At 43.7% G+C, this 21,631-nt stretch overlaps 1 protein-coding gene and 1 long non-coding RNA gene across 4 annotated transcripts in view; one reads left to right on the forward strand and one right to left on the reverse strand.

The window, feature by feature from the left end:
- TMCO4 (transmembrane and coiled-coil domains 4) overlaps positions 1-20,477 on the reverse strand; it is a 36,900-nt gene extending 16,423 nt beyond the window's left edge. For both annotated transcript variants that reach the window (XM_030289081.4, XM_072917508.1), the window contains exons 1-10: positions 17,636-20,477; positions 17,063-17,237; positions 13,152-13,179; positions 11,148-11,280; positions 7,364-7,461; positions 6,723-6,866; positions 6,110-6,229; positions 4,639-4,803; positions 4,025-4,161; positions 2,446-2,530 (exon numbers count right to left, since the gene is read on the reverse strand). In XM_030289081.4, the coding sequence (XP_030144941.4) occupies positions 2,446-2,530; positions 4,025-4,161; positions 4,639-4,803; positions 6,110-6,229; positions 6,723-6,866; positions 7,364-7,461; positions 11,148-11,280; positions 13,152-13,179; positions 17,063-17,237; positions 17,636-17,814 (1,264 nt within the window). In that variant the 5' untranslated portion in view covers positions 17,815-20,477. The remainder of the gene's footprint in view (positions 1-2,445; positions 2,531-4,024; positions 4,162-4,638; positions 4,804-6,109; positions 6,230-6,722; positions 6,867-7,363; positions 7,462-11,147; positions 11,281-13,151; positions 13,180-17,062; positions 17,238-17,635) is intronic.
- Positions 11,274-16,445, forward strand: LOC121470969 (uncharacterized). 2 transcript variants are annotated; one of them, XR_012051720.1, is made up of 4 exons: positions 11,274-11,470; positions 11,970-12,054; positions 12,787-12,939; positions 16,116-16,445. It is a non-coding gene; the product is annotated as an uncharacterized lncRNA (long non-coding RNA). The 2 variants fall into 2 exon arrangements; XR_005982320.2 differs by lacking the exon at positions 11,274-11,470 and having other exon boundaries at positions 11,700-12,054.
- Positions 20,478-21,631: the final 1,154 nt, after the last annotated feature.

Consider the following 21,631-nt stretch of genomic DNA (forward strand, 5'->3'; position numbering starts at 1 on the left):
TTCCCATAATTAGGGGCAACGAAAAGGAAACCCAGAGTCTTGCAGGAAGCTCATCCCAACCAAGGTTCTAAATTCCACGTCCATGATGTGAGCCAAGTGAATAAACAAGCAGCTAATTCATCAGGATCCTGAATATTTGGGCAAGGTGTTGCAAGCTTTTGTTTCTCCAGTCCTTCGTCCAGCTTATTGCTTGCTCAGAACAAAAAATAAAAAAGTTTAACCTTGGCTGAAAAATGCTCATTTTCTTTGAATGTTGACTGAATTGAAAGATGGGAACAGATCATTGGCCTGCAGAGCAGCTGAGGCTCGAGATAAATGAAATATATTTCACAGTTTGTAAATCTTTTAGATGATGAAAAACAATAAAGTCTGTAAAAGCTATGAAAAAAAAATTGCTTAATTAACCATAGAGCCTCATAGAGACTGGCTAATGAATAAGGAGTTTTATAAAGAAAAATTTCCAATCAAGTCCAAGCAAGTGAGAACAGAGTGAGAATGAGAGGCCAAAATTCAAACCTGATCACAATGATTTCTCTAAAAAAAGTGTGGAAGAAAGAAGCTGTCCCAGAGACCATAACCAATCCTGAGAGCTGGGCTTTGCTGTGCCCTAGGGATGCAACTCACTGGGAAAGGGAAAGCACCTCAGCATATCAGTCCTGACTGGAGGGAGCAAAGGACTAGAATTCAGATCTGGCTGTGTACAGATATTCCAGGGCAGAGCTGGCAGCAGTATTCCCAACACTGAGCACAGCAGGGATCACAGCTCAGTGGGATATTGGTCACATGAGCTGTGATCAGAACCAAACACCCAGTGTGTGACACCTCACTCCTGTCACACACAGCTGGGTTTCAAGCTTTGGTCTCTGGTGGTAACAGCCATTATCAATTTGCAATAGTTTGCTAATTGCTAAGTATTTACTAAAAAGCATGGGAATCACGATGAAGAAATCAGAGCAATGATCTTCCCACGCAACAACGTGTCTCATTTACTCCAGCTTCTGCCATAATGTCATTTTCTGGAAACCTACTAAGCTCTGGCTCCCCAAGTGATCCGTGATGAAGTATCCAAAGGTTATTCCATTGCTTTGCAGAGAAGCATTTGAACAGAATCTGTGTTCCTGCCATGGTGTTTCACTGGCCAATCCATCATTAGCTCTTTCTCCTCAGAAATGCCACTGCCATCTGGATACAGAGCCTGCATGACAAGGCCGTATGTTCCTTTCGTGTGAGACATCCAAGTCCAAACCCAAATCAGTCTCAGCTGTCCCAGGTCCCAGCTCTGTTCCTTCTGTGGCTTGCTCTGGAATGTGCCTGTGAGAACGCCTTGGCAATCTGTGCTAAACATGCTGCTTTTCATCTCACAAACAGCTCAGCTTTCAGAATTCAATTAAGGAACTGAAAAATGAGTGTATGGTGGGAGCTGTTCTGATACATCACCACAATACTTGGATGTCTTTGGAGTGGCAGCCAACCTTTCAGACCCCTAAAGTCTCCCTAAGTTATGGGCTCGTGTCATTCAAGAGCCTATAGACTGAAATAAAAACCTGGAAATATCTCAGCCCTTGGCATTCTCAGGACACAAAAAGGGTAGATCTAGGGCCAGATTACGATCTGGGTTCTGGCTCCAGTGTAAAGCCATAAGGATTATTCTGGATTTGATTATATTTATTTTGAGAACAGAATTCCTGTATTTGAATACTTTTATCTTAAATAAGAAGTGAAGTTCTGGCACACAGCTGTCAATCCTGACCTTCTCCATCCTCACTTGACTCTGTTCCCGTCTTCTTGGACTTTACTGGGTATTTTCCTTTAGAAAATTCCTACTTATGATTTATTGTGAAGTAAATGGTTAATGAGTTAAATTGCTATGTGGGGGGAAGACAGGCTGCACATACTCACTGCTGACTCAACTCCAAGATACAATTTTAATCAACTGATCATAATGATTTTACTCTTTTTTTTCCTAAATTAAAAATAGAAATCTATTAATAAACAGAACCACAATGGGTAATAAATTGGCAGATGGTTTTATACTTGACTTTGGGAGAAAATTACCATGAAAATAGCAGATGACAGTGGCGTTTCAGAGACTTAAATGGAAGGCAGGACTCAGGGAATCAGATACAAGAGCTGCAGAGAGCTCCTAAGAAAGGCAAAGCATCCTCTGCTGAAATCAGGCAGTGCATGGGCAGCTCCAGACTGATCACAAATGTCACCTTGTTATTTACAGACCAAAATGACCCCTCAAGTGAAGACAGTGGATTTTTTTTCTGCTGGACTGCGGGAAAGGACAGAAGAATTTGGCTCCAAATGCATTTAAACCTCATTTTTTGTGTTTTCATCCGATCCTAAAATAGCCAATCTGTGTTTTTCCCCTTGGAAGAAAAAAATTTTCCACCAGGAGTAAGGAAAATAAAAGAAAAATGGTTAGAGGGTGAATGCTACCTTTTTCCTGAGCCATTTCCTGCAGGCAGAAGTAAATGACTCTGGCACCCAGGCTGAAGCCAATCAGTGTGACAGGTCTCTGGCCCTGAGAAAGAAGGAGAAGAAAAAAATACCACCAAATGGAGTTTTCTCTGGAAAGAGAGACTGGGCTTAGGATCCCTGGGAGCCTGAGACACAGAGCACCTGCTTCTGCACCACCTTTGAAATACTGGAGTGATTTGGTTGTTTCAAAGGGATCAGGTCTCCTCAAAGTTATGCCTAGGTCAATATGGAGAATGCTACATATCTGAGAACTCTGTGTGCTTTGATCTTCAGAAAATCAACTGAAAACAGTCTAATGATCAGAAGTTACAACAAAGCGGATGTTCCAAACAGAACCAAAACAGATGCTGTTGTTGGTTTGAAATTTCCAAATGAAAACCTTATTCAAGGAACAAAATTTTCCTAGAAATATTTCAATACACAGAAGAAGAAGCCGTAATACAAAAATACTGACCACTTCCAGATTTCAGGCTGAGTGACAGCAGCAGCATGCAATGGTTATAAAAGCTGATCTGGCTTTTAATGTTTAAGCTTTTATTTTGAACAGCCTAATAAGATTTTCTGTAAGATTAAAGGGAGCCTAATCCAAACATCAATGAAAAATGGTCTTTGTAATATCCAGGGAGCAGGTGTGCGATGGACACCCCAGACAGCTCATTAACAAGTTTTAGACTCTCTAGCACACTGGAATGTGTGTTTTCACAACAGCAAATGCTTATCAGGCAAGAACAAATGCCTCATAGCAAAAGAAAGGGCTTGTATGAAATAAAGTTTATTGAGTTTTCTAGGATTGGGTTTTTATGAGAAATTAAATTTGTTCCTCCTCTGCTGTTCCACCTTGCTGGGACACACAGCTCTGGGCCCACAGCTCCCCTTGGACTCCTCCATAATCAGCAGTGACTGGTGTGAGACAAACATATGGCCAGCAAATAACAGTGCTGGCCCAGCAAATGCTGGCAGGCTCATGGGGGGAAGAAATGTCTTTTTTTGAGCCTTTTCAGAGAGACTTCTGTCACTTCTGTCAGGTACCAGCTAGTTCCCTTTCTCTGTAGGCAAAGCTACGGCTCACTGGGCATTGGCTGCACCCACTTTTCTCTCAGGCTGCTTTGCAGGTGCCTCTTAATGATCCATAAATATTTTTAACACTTTGTATTCTCCTTTCCTTTTCACCCATCCTCACCTCCTGCTCTCTGATTTCTACTAGGTGAGTGGGCCTGGCTGTGACACGTGGGCCTGTGTTGTGACATGGTTAAATCACAGGTAACTTATAACTTGGATCTCTTCTTCCTCATTGAGAAAACCTTTTGGTAAATGGAACAAATCTCAGCAGGATTTCTCTGATCCTCTTGGGACCTCCTCCTTTTCCCCAGTAAGCCAGATATCTGCTGGTCACCTTCAAGCAGCACTCTCTGTGTTTTTGCTTTATTCATATTTGTCCCCTTAGAAAGATACCATTTAACCAGCATGACTATAACATTTCACCTCCCTGGGCCAGTTCCCTTCCAGCTGTTATTCCTGGATAATTGTGGCCAGTTACCTGCTGCCTGCTGAGAAGGATGTGTGCGAGGTGTTTGCCCACTTCAGCAGAGCGGTGCAGACACACTCCCCAGGGGTTGTCAATGACATTGGCAACCGTCAGGAGCGACGCTGGCCAAGTCAAGGCTGTCACAATCCCTGCAACACACAGAGGTTCCTTAGAAAACATCAAAATCAAGAGAGTTCACTGAAGTTAAAGGCCAAGCCAAGGAGCTTATGTAATTTCCAGCTCTTCTTTCCCAATAGGTGTGCTGAGAAATGCTTTGATGGACTAAAGATAAGAAAGAGTCTGATATTCTGGCATGGGGGTGGGTGTGTGTAACCTGTGTGGGGGGGTGTTTCTGTACAGCAGTAAATGTGTAATAATATAGGGAAATGAGCAGGTGAAGGAAGGTGTTTCCAGCTGTAACTTTAACAGAATGACGCAATGATGTGGTGGTTCAGCAGTCCAGGAAAGCACAGCTAAATTACAGGTGTGGTAGAGGAAGTTCTCAGGTCACTTCTGGGGGGCAATGCCAGCACTGCCTCCTCCAAAACATTCCTTCTTTAGGAAAGCTCCACACTGAAACTGCACAAGAGCCACTCAAGCAGATCTGATAGGATTTAGTTTCTTACCTGACAAGACAGTGAATTTTAGGGCTTCTTGAGCCATCATGTTCACAAAACCATTCAGCAGGGAATCCAAGGCGTTGCCAAGCTCCATCAAGTACTTGGATTCCCAGGCCAGGCAGTACTGCTCACTCGAGTGCAACATGCTGCTCCACGGGGCTGTGAAGCTCCCTGGGAAAGGTTGCAAAGATGGAATTCATGTTTGGAGAGAACACAATGGCTGATTCCTGGCAAGAGGAGCCCAACAGAGGATCAGAACAGAACCTGCAGGACACTGGAATATTCTAGCAATGCTATTAATGACAGACCAACACTGAAGGGCAGAGCAGAACTGTCATCTTAATTAATTAAAAGCCTTCCTACAGTGTTTCTTCCCCAAACAATGCAGGTGAGGTTGAGGCAGCTGCTGATCAAAGCGACACAAGATCCCCCTTGTCTTATTTGAGAACACATGGATTGGCAACCACTGGCAGCTCCAAAATCACAAGGTGGCAAATTCCTTAACTCCTGTTCTCAGTCCCTCTGTTTGAAGGACTGTGTACACAGACAGACACTGCTGTAAGGAGGAAAATGGATGACAACCCTAGTTTTGCTCTTTAAAACATTCTAGCAGATTGCTAGTTATGGAAGAAGAATGTGTGTCATCTCTAACTCCCTTTTACGGGCAAACAGACACAAAATGTTCCTGGAGGGACACACTTGCCTCTCTAACTGTGCCTGGGAGCCCTCCAGCTCTGAGGATTTGGACCTCTGGCAAGCAGAGAGAGAAGCCAAAGCACAGCACTGGAAAGTGAGGAAAAGTTCCCTGTGACAGCAAGCTGCAGCCTGGCAAGTGATAGGGCGAGGCATCCTTCTGCATTAATGATATCCAGAGTTAATTATGGTACTTCTCAATAAACTGGCAGCTGTTCAGGCAGCTGAAGCTGAGCACTTTAGCAGGCAGGTGACATATTTTATATGACAAGCTACACTGGAAAATAAAGCACTACAGACCTTGCAAGGTTTCCCCTGTAAGTCACCTTCGGAGTGCTGTACTTAACAGGATTTACTTAACAGAACTTTCTTGCCAATAAACCTCATTAGCTGGCAGATATGGAGAGAGCAAAACCACACTATTTTCTGTTAATTCCTGGCAGATAAACATAAGGTCTCAGAGACACTTTGTACTAGTGCTGGCAATCATCCCCAGACAGACCTTTTCTGGCAAAACCATGCAACAGTTCCTATCAGAAACAATCCTGCTATGGCTGCTCCCAGTCCTGCTGTCACCATCAGCATAATGCCCTCTTTTTTTTTCTCTGCTTGCCCGGGATTGCAGATTGGGTTGCAAAGTCTTATGGTGAGAATTGACATGGTTCAGTTACTATGCCATGGAAATGTGGGGCAGACATGGTGCTTTGTGAGCACAAATACAGTCTGGAGTGGGACACAGCCACGGCTCTTGGAGCTCCTCTCAGTTTCTTCATCATGTTCTTACCGTATTTGCCAGTGCACAGCCATCCAGTGATTGCTATGGTGATGTGGAGCTGCTTCCCTTCTGTAAGTGGGAGGAATTCAAACTCTTCTATGGCTCCCACACGTTTCTTCATTTTGTATCCTACACACAGCCAGGAAGAAACACAAGGCTCAGAGATGGCACAGAAAGGACACCCTCTGCTAACAGTAGGAGTTTGTTAAGAAATTAATTGGGTAATCTGGAGAGGGTTTTTTTCATTTCCAAAACCCTCAGTCAGCTCATGCATTACTTATAGCTCACTAAGGAGCCAACATGATCTTTCTGAGCTTCTGATTTGAGGGAATCCAGCAGAAGGTTTTTTTTTTCACTGTAACAGCTGCTTTTCTCCATGGCAGCATCTTTCTAACCCAAAACGGGAAGTTTTCATTTCCTTCATTAACCACACATCAAATATTCTTTCCCTATTTGGTCACAGGGCTACACAGCACCTTAATTAGCACTGAGACCAAAATCTCACAGATTACACCTCAAATTGCTTCCCTCACTCTGCAGAGAGCTCCGTGGGGTCATTAACTGTGTTTACAGACATGATCCTGTGCCCCAGTGGCTGAGAATGGTGTGGTCACTCTCTCACCAGTAAGACCAGCTCCTGCTGCTCCAAAAAGGGATGCCATGACAGCAATCCCAGCAGTGGATCCTAAAGCAGCTGCTCCAGCACTCCCAATGATCGTGGCAGCTCCCGCAGCAACCAGAGGGGCAGCCAGGCCTCCTGTCAGACCTGAGGATGCAGCAAGAGATATCACCAAACTATTATCCCTTAAGAACCCCAGGCAGGCACTCCCCTGTGCTGCTACTGCTGATGGAAGAGCTTTTTGCATGTTCAATAAAGAGGCTTTCTGCGACCCTCCCCAGGCCCTGAATCAATGTCCAAATTCTCTGGCTGACTTCAGATGAATGAAGAATAATTTCAAAGTCAAAGGAAGACTATGTGGTGATCTGGGGTGAGCTCTGCTCTGCTTGTTCAGGAAACATTGATCTAATCTCACACTTTTTGAAGATCTGATCCTCTTATAACACGACAGCAAAGAAGGAGAAAACATTTTAAGGGGTGACAACCTCAGTTTAATACTTTCCCCAGCTAGTGAAGCTACACCAGAATAACTTTTGCAGCTATATCTTTCATGTTTATTTTTGTGGGGCTGAAAGTACTTTTCTTGGAGTCAGACCCCTCTCTGTCCCTGATGCTGTGACCCCAGAATGCCAAGGCAGCCTCACCAATCACTGTTCCACCCCCAACAGTTGCCAGACCGATCAGCAGGTATCTCTTCAGCTTTTTCCTTCTTTCCTTCTTTTTTCTTGAGACTTCTGCAGTTCTGTGGGGGAATTAAAAGTACAAAAACTAAGGGAAAAGCTTAATGGATAACAATCCTGCATCAGAATCTGCTTTTATTCTTCTCAGTTTAACTTCCCTCCCAGGAACAGTAAAAAGGAACATGCAGGTGTGGACTGTGACAGCACACTGAGATTTATGAGCATGGATTTAGAGATTTAAATTGAATGGATTAAATGGACCACAGATTTAAACTGAAACAATTTAATTGCTGACAAAAGCCAACAGATATTACTTACTCAGAAAACCCTTCCTAATAGGGCTGAAGCTTGTAAAAAAAAATAAAGAAACAAAAAGTCAAAAGCATTTCATTAACTATATGCTGCCTAAGTGCCCTAAAAAACCACAAGAAAGCTAAGAAGAAACAGGAAAAGTGTTTGAAATAAAAGGGAATAGGTGTAATTTGTGCTAACCAACAGAGATGCAATTAAACTGTTTTCCAAAAGCAGTGTTTACTACAAGCTGCTTTCTAATTGCACATCACAATATAAAAATATAATAGGAATTAAACACAGTCATCAGTGTGCATTTAAGCTGTATTTTAACAAGCTTATCAGAAAGAGGTAAATAAACCTAAAAGGAACAAATACCAGTTATTAGCCACTACTTTTGACTTCTCTCCATTGTCTTTGTTTTCTCTCTTACAAGAAGTATTTCCACTTCAGAGGAAAGTGGGAGAAACAGAGGATATTGGGATAAGTTGTTTCAAGAAGAAGGTTCCTTCTGGTCTGTTTAAACAGCAATTAATCCAGGTCTTGAAATGTGACAATTTATCTTGCTTCCAAACTTGGATATTTTCCCTGTTAATCCTAGCCTAATTTTGGATTTTCATTATCCATATAATTGCTTAATCTTTCCTGGAACCCCCTAAGCACATTGTAATTTTGATTAAGACAATTTTACACAAGTCCCAAACAATATGCAGCTTTGTGTGGTGCAGCAGGAAGGGAATGGAGCTCAGTGGGTGAAATCCCTGAGTCACTGCACTCACTGGCAGAACTCCCATGGACCTGCACCTCACAGAGACTTTGTCTCCACAGAGCCCCTCCAAAAAACCATTGCTCATTACCTTATGCAGCTGCAAACACGGTGTCTGCAGAGAGCAACACCTCCCCAATTTCTGCACAGCCACAGCCACTTCTACAGCCCCATGGACAAAGCAGGGTTTGGCTATCAGAGAATCATGGAATCACTGAAGTTGGAAAAGATCTCCAGGACCATCAAGTTCAAGCTGTGACCAGTCCCCACCTTGTCTCCAGCCCAGAGCACTGAGAGCCATGTCCAGTTGTTCCTGGGACACCTCCAGGGACTGGGACTCTACCACTTCCATGGGAAGCCCCTCCAATGCCTGACAGCCCCTTCCATTAAGAAATTCCTCCTGATTTAATCTGAACTTCCTCTGGCACAACCTGAGGCCATTTCTTCTCATCCTCACCAAATGCTCTACTTGGTGCCTTAGTCACCAGTCTGAATGTTTGGCTTAGGATAAAATTGCTCCTGGAGTTCATTATACGAGTGCTGCAGCCAGGCTGTTCATACCTAAGCCAGCAATGCCCAGCAATTTCTGTTCTACATGAGGTTCATCAGCTTTTACAGTCACTGCACTGTGTCTCAGGCTGAGAATGATGACAAGAGAGCTGGAACATGTCTAACTTTGAGTCAGTTGGAATAATGAGCAGTTTGAGTTATGTGGGGAGAAAAAGAGTGGCAGCTAAATCCTGCCAGCCAATGCAGTAAATAAAAGAAGTTTTGCTTGTCACTTCTTCCCTTTGGAGCTGCCAGCAGCTGCTTCCTAATGGCTCCTCCATTACCATTATCACTGCATTACCAAACTGCTTTTATCCAGCAGTAATTAACTGCTGCTTCTGGTATTTCTCTACTCTCACGGAGCTCAGATGTGCAGCTTCTTGCCTGAACCACAAATTATATGCAGAGAGATTGTTATGGGGAATTTCAGGTCATTTTCCAATAAGGAAAGGTGCAGGAGCACACATTAGCAAGCGAATGTTGTGAAGTTTTCCAGTTTCTTACAGAACTGTCTACAAAAGAAAGGTTCTCACCTGCAGGTCAGAACACATTTGGTGCAACTAGCACGGTTTAAGTGGTTTGAGCATTATTCTTTAGAGGACTGTACATTTAATCTCATAGGTTCTGGGCCTCAATCCAACATATCCACAGCAGCAAAGGCAGGAGCAAAACCTCCTGTTAACAAGTATCAGTAAAAACACCTGTGCAGGAGCTGCCAAACCCCTGGTTGGTTATTTCTGTTCCAAAACCTCTTGTTGGTCAAAGCTGGAAGCATCCCAAATGCATAATGGTATTCCCAGCCCCAAAATCTGTGAGGTCAAGGACAGCTTTATATTTTTCTTCCTTTCCCAGCCCCAAAATCTGTGAGGTCAAGGACAGCTTTATATTTTTCTTCCTTTCCCCACTGACTCCTGACTTCAAACCTAAGAAAGGGTCATCAATGCCCCACAAATTTCAGCCTTGCTAAAGCACAGCAACAACAATGTGTTTGCACTGTGGTCTTGGGCTCCTCTCACCATAAGGATTTTTTTTCTCTTTTTATCCAATAGACATTTAATCCCAAGGCTGCAATCTGGGCAAAGGACAAGCTAGGAATCCCACAGCAGACACACAGGAAGCCCACTGGGCTGGCAGCAGGGTTTGAAATGCACACTGTTCTTTTGCTGTTATCAGACACAGCACTGAGTTTGTTTTCACAAACTACAGCAAAACAGACACCATTAATACCAACCCTTGCTCCTGCACAACAAATGTTTAGAAGTCCACGATCTTTGAGATTATTCTGACTTTCCCTTTTTACAGTGTGCTATAAAGTTAAGCATTATTTAAACACAGCTGTTACTGGAAGTTACCCATCACATGCTGGACCCCGTGGTAAACATCTGAGCAGAACCATGGCAAGGCTGTCAACTGAAGGCTTTATTAGCAATCAGGCTAATCTCATAACCCGTTTGCTGAGTTGACAGATGAAAACATTTCCCTTGAAAGTCCACTATGGACATGTTTACTGCCTTAAATACTGCTAAACTGTCACACAATTCCTGCCTGATGAGAGGAATAAAAAGATACTACATTTCTTATAGATACCAAGAATTAATCCTATGCTAATAACATAGAATTATGAGCCAGGTCTGTACATATCCGAAGATTCAGCCTGTTGCCCTCAGAAATATCCTTTCAACAGGAGTCATCCAGCTGTCTCTTAAAGATGCTTAAAGACAGATCCAGAGACAATGAACAGCTGAGGATCTAATCCTGATTATCTGTAGGAACTTCATTCTGCAAGAGGCAGTTCTATCTGAAGGATATTGGGCCAAGAGTCAACAAGATCTTTGTGATGTATTTATGCAAAATATACAGTCTCTGAGAAGCAACTGGAAAGAGGAAAGGAGGCAGCTCAGTGCAGAACAGCCTTTACCAGTGTGCAAGGCCAGGTCTCAGCTCTGATTTTAACAATGCTGAGCTTTTCCTCTTGTCAGTGCTGTGAGGGCTCTGTAACCCTAATCAAGCCATAAATGATTACAGTAAGAATCATTTCATGTGGGGAATAATCAGAGACTGGACTTAGGCACAAGTAATTACTGCTAAGTTTTTGAGCACTGGAAGTGTTTTTTCATTCCATATCAACATGAATGTTCTTACTCTGACTCTTCCTCTTTTTGGTCCTTCAGGCTCTCAAGCAGAGATTCCTCCAGGACTTCCAGATCTTCCAAGGGAAGTCTCAGCAGCCAGCTGACACGGCAGATCAACACCCTGGCTCGAGCATCATAGGATCCTTGAAGAGAGAAAAGCCCAGGAAATCAGTCTGATCTGTCTGATGACACAGTTTAGTTAAGGAGCAGAGTACTCAAGGAATGTGTCACAGAGCAGCTCCTTCCCCCAGGCCCTCTTTTTCTTCCAGGAACAGGAGAAGAGACTGATAAATGGAAAATCCTTCCTCCCTCCAAATAGAGCCACCACACCAGGTAAAGCCTCTGTGGCAGGAAAAGGATCTCAGATCCTTTGGTCTCCATCCTCTGTGGCAGAGGCCAACTGGCAACTTTTCAACAGAGAAATGCTGCAGCAGGACCACTGCTAACTGGAAACATCAAACATGCCTGCGTGGGTAACTGAGCACAGCCCACGTCAACTGCACCACCGCAGGAAGGTGGCATTTTGTAAAAATGCACCTCCATGCAAAACCTTTCTCTTCTTCTTCTTCTTCTTTGGTGGCAACAAGAGACACTCAGGAGTGTAAAGCTACACACTAGCTCCCCCAGCAGCACCACAGACAAATGTTTGCTTTTACACTCCCTGCTGGAGATGCAGGAGTGGACAGTGCACTCAGACAACAGAACTGATTACTCCTGGTTTTGTAAGCAGGTGTTCTTGAAGAAAAGACATCTTAGAAGAAAAGACATCTTAAATGTAATAGATTTTAAATTATTTGTGCCAACTCTTGCTTTTTTAATGTGTTTCTCTCAGCAGCACCTACTACTTCAGGATGTTTGGCTTTTATAAAGGGTTCTTGGTGCACTCTGGGATGAAAAACACAATTGTTTTTTTCAAGGTGGGTGAAGATACCAGCAAGAGCCAATTACAAAGAATGTTTGTGATACCTGCTGCACGTAGATCAAATATGGCATTGGGCAATCTATTAAGATTGTTTCTTTATTACCATAATTACCAAGATACCAAACTAATTCTGTAGCCTTTAATGACACTCTTGATCAGTTTTGTGCTTAGTTGAGAAATGAGGGCAGGATTTATCTTCACTCCTTCAGAAATGTGACATGTCCTGCAAGTCCAGGCAGGTGGAATGAGCCCCCTTCTTTTTTCTATCTGCTGACATTGCTGTGCTCCTTCCTCACCAGCCTGGTGGGAAGGCAGCGAGGCTTGGAAAGATATTTCTCCTAAATTCCAGCTTCACAAAATAAGCAGTTTTGCAATAACTGACTTGTCAATTTTCCATTAAAAATAAAGTAAGAACAAAACTTGTTTTGTTCTGCAGTGCAACAGGCTAATCAGCAACCAGTGAGTTCTTTCCTGTGAGAACATGCTAAAACACAGAGATTGAAAAAAAAATGCAAGCAGTGATAGAATCCAGGTTTCTTTTAGAAATGAACATTCTGTTCAGCAGACAGTCTTTATTTCATTAATTTTATCAGACTAATCCATGTAATGGATTGCAAGCCAGAGAATTGTTTTATGTGTAATATAATATGTGAGAAAAATCACATTGATTTATAATGGGCTTCCAAGGACATTCTAGAATTTATACCCTGATTTTTTTTTTTTTTAGGCAACCAGCAGAAAATATTTTAGGCTGAGATCTTCATAATAGCTTTACTGCCTTCCTAAAGGAATAGATCACCTGATTCCCTGGAAACATTGTGGAAAAACCACCCCACTCCAGCATCATTTACATCTGCTTGCCAATGTATGCTGTGTGAAGGTAAGGAGGTGAAGAGCTCTTCAATTTTCAGTGGGTATTATTAACCATTCCTAAAAGAAGAGTTGTTTTCCCTGAAAGGGATGCAGGGAAGGAGTGTGCAGTTTTTGCCAGAGAGGAAGCTGCAGTGAAATAGGATACTACCTTTTTGAGCACTTCAAAGTATCAGATGTAAACTCAACTATATTATTTTTACAAAGAAAAAGTAAACTTACCATCTTGAAGAGAGAATGATAAAAGGTCCTAAAAAAAAAAAAGAAAGAATATTCAATTTAAAATTGATGATGTAGGTCTGGAGAGATCAAAATGGAGGCATAAAATCCATCAGACTGATTGAATTACTGCAGCAGCTGAGTTCACAAGAGGGAAGCAGAAAGTTACAATTCAGTGAGGCAGCACAGGGCAAAACCAGTTCAAAATTCTCTGAAGGCCAGTACAAAGGGCTGGACAGAAGCAGATTATGCCTAGTATATGCTAAGACATCCCACATTCTTTGTTATTTTGTTATGATCCTGATCTTACACCAGACTTCAAAGTTTGGAAGAGCAGGGCTCTAATCCTCCCATTCTAATGCCTTCTGCTCCCTAGAGTCACATATGCAACATCACTAACAGGTTTGAATGTTCCTCTAATGGCCCCTATTTTCTTTGGCATTCTGGGAATTCACAGCTTTAGGCAGTAAGGCTGAACTGGCATGAAGTTATTTTGGATTAAGTGAGTTAAAACTCAGAATTTATGGCCGTCTATCAAGATTGAGGGACTTGACTTCTGGGTTGGCTCTTTACCATAAAAAAAAAGAAAAAACAAATCAATTCAATAGATGGTTTCTATGGATAAATCCATGAAAAAGAGACCAGTGTTTTTACAACTGTGTTCTCCTCTTTTATTGCCACTGGACAAATTCTAAGCTCTTTATGTGACTACATTAAGCACCAACTCAGTTGAGCTGCTTCCCTCTCCTACACACAAATACAATACAGCTGAATTTTACACAGAATCCTTTCAGCCCTCTGGGAACACAAAAAAATGCAGCCAAAGATGTAGGAGGCTGCCAAAGAGTTTATGATTATTAGTCCTGTAAGCTCCCAAGCACAGTTTGTATAGTAAAAACGTCTCTAACCTGAGAGTCCTACCCATGAGAAGTGCAGAATGCAGAACAAACCATGCTGAACCAACCAGAAGAGGGACACACTGCAGACTGCTCCCCAGGCTGGCTGGTGGGGTGTGGGAATTCGATACACCAGTACAGAGGGAGGGATGTAACTGGTTTCCCAAAGCCTGAGTACTGGGAGTGCCCAGGGATGAACTATGTGGGCACCATCACCACCTCTCTGGGTGCATTTCTGGGGGAAGAGTTGGCACAGAGGTGTCAAAGCCCAGCAGAAGGTGCAGGGCTGTGAGCCTTGAGCAAAAAGCTGACCAAGCAAAGGGCCTTGAGTCTAGAATAAGGTGAAGCTTGTGATCTTGTTGCCACAATTTTCCATGGACTGACATAAGCAGCCTCTGGAAGAGGTGATGGTTTGTGGGCAATAAACTCTCCTTGAGTGAGGCTTAGGGAGTCAGGGCTGTGACTCAGGTCCTGTCCTGTCTGCCCAGTATTACCTCTGACACCTCGTATCAAACCACCCCAAATAAATCTGCAGGTACACACAAGCCTTTCAAAAGGTCAGGGATGCACGTAGGTAAACAGGTGATAAACTGCAAAAACTGCTTTTATGGCATCTATGCCAGTTAGTACACTCAAATTTAAGCTGCGGTTTAGGCTGTACACATACTGCACATGCAGGCAGCTGGAATCCAACCAGCAGTGATTAGATTAGTTCACAACTGGTTTGTTTTCCTCCCTAAGTAGCAGTTGTTATATTGCAACCTTATTCTGAAGTCAGTGTTTTGAATCTCCATGAAAACTCCATGACAAGACAACCACCCATATGACTGAGAAGCCTTACAAAAAAAGGGAGTCTTTATTCAGTCTTTGCCAGCTTTTTCTGCGTTGATGCAAATTCAAAACCCACTTCCTTAACAACAGAGAGCCCCAAATCCACATTACAGTCAATGTGGGTAGGAAACCACTGGAAAATGGGCATTCTAAATATGTTCAGAGCAAAACACATATTAATAACAAGAATTTTCAATGTCTAATCACCTATCACAGCTTCTACGCCTTTTTTATTACATTGCCTTCTCATACCACACCCACAGCCTGCTATGACTACTGTCTTTAAAGGATTCAGTTACCACCATCTGCCTGTGTTAGTCATCTGCAATGACACAAAAGACACAAAGATAACAATCCATAATCCTCAGATGTTCATTGAATCAGTGGTGAGCTCACAATCTCCTGACTTCACGGATCATCTCTTCAGCTCCTTTGACATGAAGAGCCTTCAAAAAATGCAGCATTAGTGCCAGCAAGACCTTCCCACTGAATGCCCTGAGCAATTACAGCAGATACTTAATAAACAGTAAATATTGCATCAGTAGCAGCTGAATACAAAGGAGCACTAGAACCATAAAGCAAAAGATCAATAATTCATAAAGCTTTGTCCCGTAGCTTGTTTATTTCCAGGTAAGAAGGAAAAAGCTGATCCCAGCTTATCGTTGATGTTTGCCAAACACCAGTGGTTTTTTCCAGACACACCTCTGCTGCCTTGCTCTGCTGAAGTCTTTCATTCTGCCTCTCCTCCCGACAAAATCAATCATCTTGCCCACATGCCTAAGGGATTGCTGCTGTGGCATTAGACTGATAGTTTTTCCTTATCTTTGCTTTCAACTGATCAAAGTTGTCTATGGTTCCTTATTCCACTAAAATCCAGAGGATATCTTCAGTTTCCTATCAGGGCAAAATCCCGTGTGCTCCCGCTGATCCAGAGCCACTTTTGTACAAGCCACTTTTGTACAAGCACATGGAACCCCCATGCAGCATAAGGTCAGAGATAGCACAAGCTAAATTTCACCCTTAATGAACTCAGCAGCAATGCAGGAAAATCTGCCTCACTGCAGAGAATCCATCCTGAGGCAGAGAGAATGAGGGAAACAATGCAGGAAGCACATCAAGGCAGAAAGAATCAGTGTGGATGTATTGCATTTGAGGAAACAGAATCCAAAGAGCCACTTTTATTTTAGAAGATCTGCTCTAAATTATTAAGATCTCTGTTGCTGTCCTTGTACTATTGTAGGACTTTGGGCACTGGAACTTTGGTCCAGGAGCAGACCCTCTGAGGCATTTCATGGACTGACAGGAGACAGGAAAAGGTGGCTGAAGAAATGTGAATTGGTCAAGGTGACCAGAGAAGTTCACTGCTCTCTTATCTCCCCTAACATAGCCGAGTTCTCACATTTGCTGCTCTGCCAGGCCATTGCTCAAGGTGAGTGTGTGATAGCCCTTCATCAGTCAATACCAGAGCACAGGGTGTAGGCAGGGTGTCTGGCACAGGGTGACAGGGCCCACCTTCTGTGTGGCACCAGCAGCAGCTAACGCTCTCTTCACCCTGCGTGGCATAACATGAGGTTGGATGAGAAGAGATCTTCCCCAGCAAAAGCAAACACTGACAAAATGCTTCACCTCTTTTATCTTTGCATCAGCTTTTACCAAAGAACATTATGGAGCAGTCCCAGTTTCATTTCCTCAGCGAAAGAAAATAAAGTTAAAATAATTTCCTTCTGGTCAAAATGTACTCTGGGAAAAAGACTTTGGATATTTTGCTCCTTGAAGCATGTATGTGGAGGTGATTTGTGATACATATACAGTGAAGGGGCTTTCAAACAAGTGAAAATCATGTCTACTGTGTTCATGTCTACTATGATGTCACTAAAATCTGTACAACATGTGTATGAATGGAGACCACTGCAGTTACACAAAGTAAAAACTTTGTCAGTTCTCTGTTCTGTAGAGTGAAACCATCAAAGGCACAACTCAGCAGACAGTGACCATGCTTCACGATCATCCTTTCCATGAGGTCTTTATGGATGGACTGCCAGTTCCCCCACAGCTGCTTATAAATAAATACCTAACAGAAATATTGATTTTATTTCCCTGACTGCACAAACAGCACTTCAGCTGCAAGCAGATATATATGACAAACCTCTTTTGCCAAACAGGGGAGAGGAGAGCACATGGACTTACCTGGGTAATAAGAAGTGGGTTTTCTTTCAAGATGGGATCCTTCAGCAAAATTTCAGTGAAAGTTTCTGTGCCCTCACCTCCTAAGCCATCAGCAAAGGCTGTCATGGCAGGTAAGACAGCATCAGGCAGGTCCAGCCACTTCACAAAGCCCTTGATGAATTCTGTCCTGAAGGAGCTGTAAGGCAACATAAGCAGCTAAGGCTTCACAAATGGGTATTTCAAGGCTCCACAACTGGGTATTTTTGGAAGCTTTGAGCAGTCCTTGGTTTCAAACATTGAGTCACACAAAAATCAAAGCATCAGGAGTCAGAAGAAGGTGAATTGCTAAACAAACTGGCTAAATAAACAAGGAAACAATCTGAGTGGGACTAGACCTTGCTTCAGAACGTGCTTTGATGTCTGCAGTGTTAACAGATGTGTTTTGTGCTGAATTGTAAAAGCCTTACGGGTGCAAGACAGAAAGACTCTTCCACTCCCCCAAATTCAGAAGACCCCGCAAGGAGTCTGACACCAGCTCTGGCTGAGCCACCCCCCAAAATCCACCTGGCCTGTCAGGCCTGGCTGCAGTTGTACCTTTGCTCGTTTTCAGGGAACAGCCAGGCCAGGGAAATGCCGCACAGCGCCGCGTACGCGAATCTCCCGGCCTCAGGCAGCTGCCGGCCCAGGAGCACACCCGGCTCCCTCTCCCCGCCCTGCTCAGCCGCCTTTTGCTGCTTCGAATCCCAGCCTTTCCACTTCTCTTCCCCGGCCATTTTCACCTGCAAGATCAAGGAGGAAAAGGCAGCAGAAAAAAAAAACAACAGCAAACAGTTGGAAACCAGGAAGTGAGGAGACAAATTGCCTTTGACACACTGCTGTGACCAAAGAAGACACAGAAACAGGACACAGAAGAACAGTTCACCAATTTTCAAACGTTTTGCACAACATTAGGTGATCATAAGTATTTCAACCTGCAAAAGGACAAGTTCCCTTTGGGACAGGGCTCCATTCAGACCTATCAGTCCCACATTTACTGCAAAAATAACATGAAAATAAAAGCTCTGCCCCCGGTGCAGGGACCACCTGGCTGGGAAATAATTTTCCTCCCTCATCCTCAGCTCCAATTGCTCCTGTTTGTTTTGCTGACAGCATTAGGAAAGTTGAGTCCAGCTGCAGCCTCTGAGAAGGACTTTGATGTGTCCCACGGTCATTGCTGTGCTTTGCTTCTATACAACCTGCCACTGCTCTTTCCCTAAAAATAAGATCCCTGAACCACACGGATCGTGAGCTAGGGCAACCTATTATTTTTTAGAATGTAAATGTGCAAACTTTCAAGTGATAGGCTTCCAGCTGCTCCCCTGATGGTGCCAGCAGCAAACTGAGACCTCAGGCAGAGGTGACAACAGCTCACAGCAAATTCAACCTGGGTAACAACCTAGTCTAGGGCTCACTTCCATCATCTGGAATTTCTACTGACTACCTTAAGATCCAATCAGTTTCTAAGGGGCCCAAATCACCCATTTCATTTTATAGTTCAAACGAAAATATTTCCTTTCTTCCACACCCTGGCTAAATAGGAATTAGGAGCCCATGACACTACAAGTGACTCCCAGGGGATGCAGACCATTTATGGATTGTTTTAAAGCCCTAAAAGAAAAAAATGCAACAGGAGCTGCTCTTTTTAGAGAGAATTTATTATCTGCATGCCATCTGTCATGGTCCTTTAAGAAAGGTGCCTGTCCTGCCTTCCTACTCAGAAACCCTAAACATCCAAACTTCCAGACCAATTTTCCCAGGTCTAATGCTAACGTTTCAATAATTTTACAATTATTTGTAATGTCTGCTCACCTCTGGACACATTATGGGAGACAGCACTGAAAATAAAACCCTCTTCCTGACAGATTTATTGATTTCTTAACTTGCGCTCATATGAAATGTGAAGCAGCTAAAAAGGATCTATGAGCAGTATAACTGTTTAACCTAATTTCCTAATAACATAAAATATGGAGCAGTAATGGAGCAACACCACGGTGTCTCCTGGCATGCAACAAACAATTCAGAGTGCTGAGTAGCTAAAATATCCAGAGCAGGTTTCTGGAAGGCTTTGCTCTGAAGATGTTCAGATCAATGTACTTCCCTCTACACAGGTATCTTTTTCCTTATAAACATGTAGGAAACAATGGGCATAGGATTTTCAGACATACAGCGTAAAAAAAGGGCAGGGTGTGATTTACTAAAGAAAACTCGGGTCAAGAAGTTTTGCCACAAATCCAAGATGAGGGAATTGAGAGTTAAAAAACATATTCCAAAAGTTATTTATTCCAAAAGCTTTTACGTCTCATGGCTCTGGAATTCTGATCCGTGCCTCGAACAATGTCGTTCAGCAATCAACAGCATTGCCATAATCTGAACTGTCACTTGAAAGAAAATTTTTTATCACTTCCAGCTCTCAATTTTCAAACAAAGCCCTTTGTTTTCTTGGGAAATGATGTATTTTATACAGCAGATAACACAATCCTGTTTGGAAAGCAGAAAGATAATTCCTTTGGGGATCTAAAGCTGTACAATACACGGGTTCCCTGCAGCTGAAAGAGGAAATAGAGACAGGCTGGCATCGTGTTTGTACTAAACTGTGACAAAGGCAACCAAACCATCATCTCCACAACCTCCCAAAGTTAATGAGGTTGTAGGTAATTATTCAAGACAAGGCTGGCCAAATCGTTCCATGTAAGGCACAGTAGGGACAGCACAGCCCACTTGTGGTTATGCATTGCACACAGCGCTGTGACTGTGGAAACATTTGGGCAAAAGAGAATTTCTGGGGACCTGCACATGGCTCCAGAGGTGCTTTTAATCTGTAGATACCAGGTATAAATACGGAATGCCATTAATTCAGGTCTGTCTCAATGCAAAAACATGAAAATGCATTATGGATAGGTTACAGTGATCAGAGTTCCAGGGGACAGGGACATGGAGAAACCCAAAGCATAAGTAGTTGGAAAAGTGAGCGTGTTTAGTTCAGTTAATCCTAAAGTTTGCACAGCAGCGGCTGAGAAGCGATGTTCTCACAGTGGGTGAGCAAAGCTGCGGAGAGGGAACAGCACACGGAGAAGCGTGAAGGCAGCACCTCAGCCGGGGGAGCCGTGAGGGCGGACACCGCCACAGCTGCCCGTGTTCACGTTTACCACAAGTCCTTCACGTCTGAAGCCTCTGCTGATCCATCCCAGGCGCTTATTTACGGAAAGCGGCGCTTCTGGCCACGCTGAGGGGAGGGAAGCAGCGGCGAGAGCAAGCGAGCGGCCTGAGGGGACCGCGCCGCCCGCTCGCCCCTCAGCCCGCGGTGCTGCTCCCGCCCAGCCCCTCTCACAGCCCCGACCTGCTGCCGGCCCGGCCGAGTACCGAGCACCGGGAAGAGAGCACTGCGAACGGGAACCGAGCACCGACTACCGCCGGCAGCGCCCGCCCCTTCCTGCCCGCCCCGGCCCGGCCCGGCCCGGCCTGCCCGCCGGCACTGCGCCTTCGGCGCGGCTGAGGGCGGCAGCCGCGCTGGGCTGAGGGGCTGAGGGCGCTGAGGGGATCACAGCGTATTCTGAATTCTGAATTCTGAATTGGAAGGGACCCGCAGTGCTCATGAAGTGATCATGAAGTGAATGGCCCAATGAAGGAATCAAACCCACGAGCTTGGTGCTGTCAATACCATGCTCCAACTAACCGAGCTGACCCCGGGATAACTTGAGGGGATGGCGAGGGATGAGGGGATGCTGCCTAGCCCCATTTCTCATTATAATTTCCTCTCTCTCAGGCCACAGTGCATTACCCAGTTACTATCCAAAATCAGGAGCTAGCCAGGTAAGGTAAACGGAGCGTGGGACTTCAGAGCTGAAACTTTCTCACCAAAATGACCAACATGAATTAAACTTGAGTACAAGCAAATCCTTTATATTTTGGAATAGAAATATAATCCCGTTAACCTTTTCTCTATAAACTTAATTGCCACTGCAAAGTCTTGCATGGTTATTGAGCCTAATTATCCCGTCAGATGGGAATCTGTTCAAAAGGTACCAGGTTCCAGAGCCTCATGACTGCCACCGGCATTGGGAACTCTGAATCACCCGGGTGTTAGTGGCTCTCAGGCTGCAAAACATTGCAGTGCAACTGCTGAAGGACAACTTGGAAGGTGCTGCACTATGAGAGGAAACTATAATTCTATGGATCCATAAGGATTTTTTCAGAGGGCCAGTCTCACCCTGGAAATCACACTTCTGTATGCTTCCTCTTGACCTTTTTTTTTTTTTTTTTTTTTTTTTTTGGTTCTGTAGAAAGTAGTGCAATAAAACAATTATTTTGGAAGGGCATGGTGAAGCATAATAACAGATTTCACTGATCATGTTCATTCTGTTTTCATTTCTTCACACCCATGTGCTGAAAACATACATGGGGTGGCAGGATCCCTTGTGAGTGATCTGTTCAGGCCAATATTAATTCATTTGTCACAGACCTTTACAATACCAGTCACCTACTGGTGTTGGTGAAGGGAACTCAACAAGAATATTGTCTGTGAACTTTAAGACTTGACAAGTGTTTCTAAAA

The sequence above is a fragment of the Taeniopygia guttata genome, chromosome 21 (genome assembly GCF_048771995.1).
Source record: "Taeniopygia guttata chromosome 21, bTaeGut7.mat, whole genome shotgun sequence".
In the NCBI taxonomy this organism is placed as follows: domain Eukaryota; kingdom Metazoa; phylum Chordata; class Aves; order Passeriformes; family Estrildidae; genus Taeniopygia; species Taeniopygia guttata.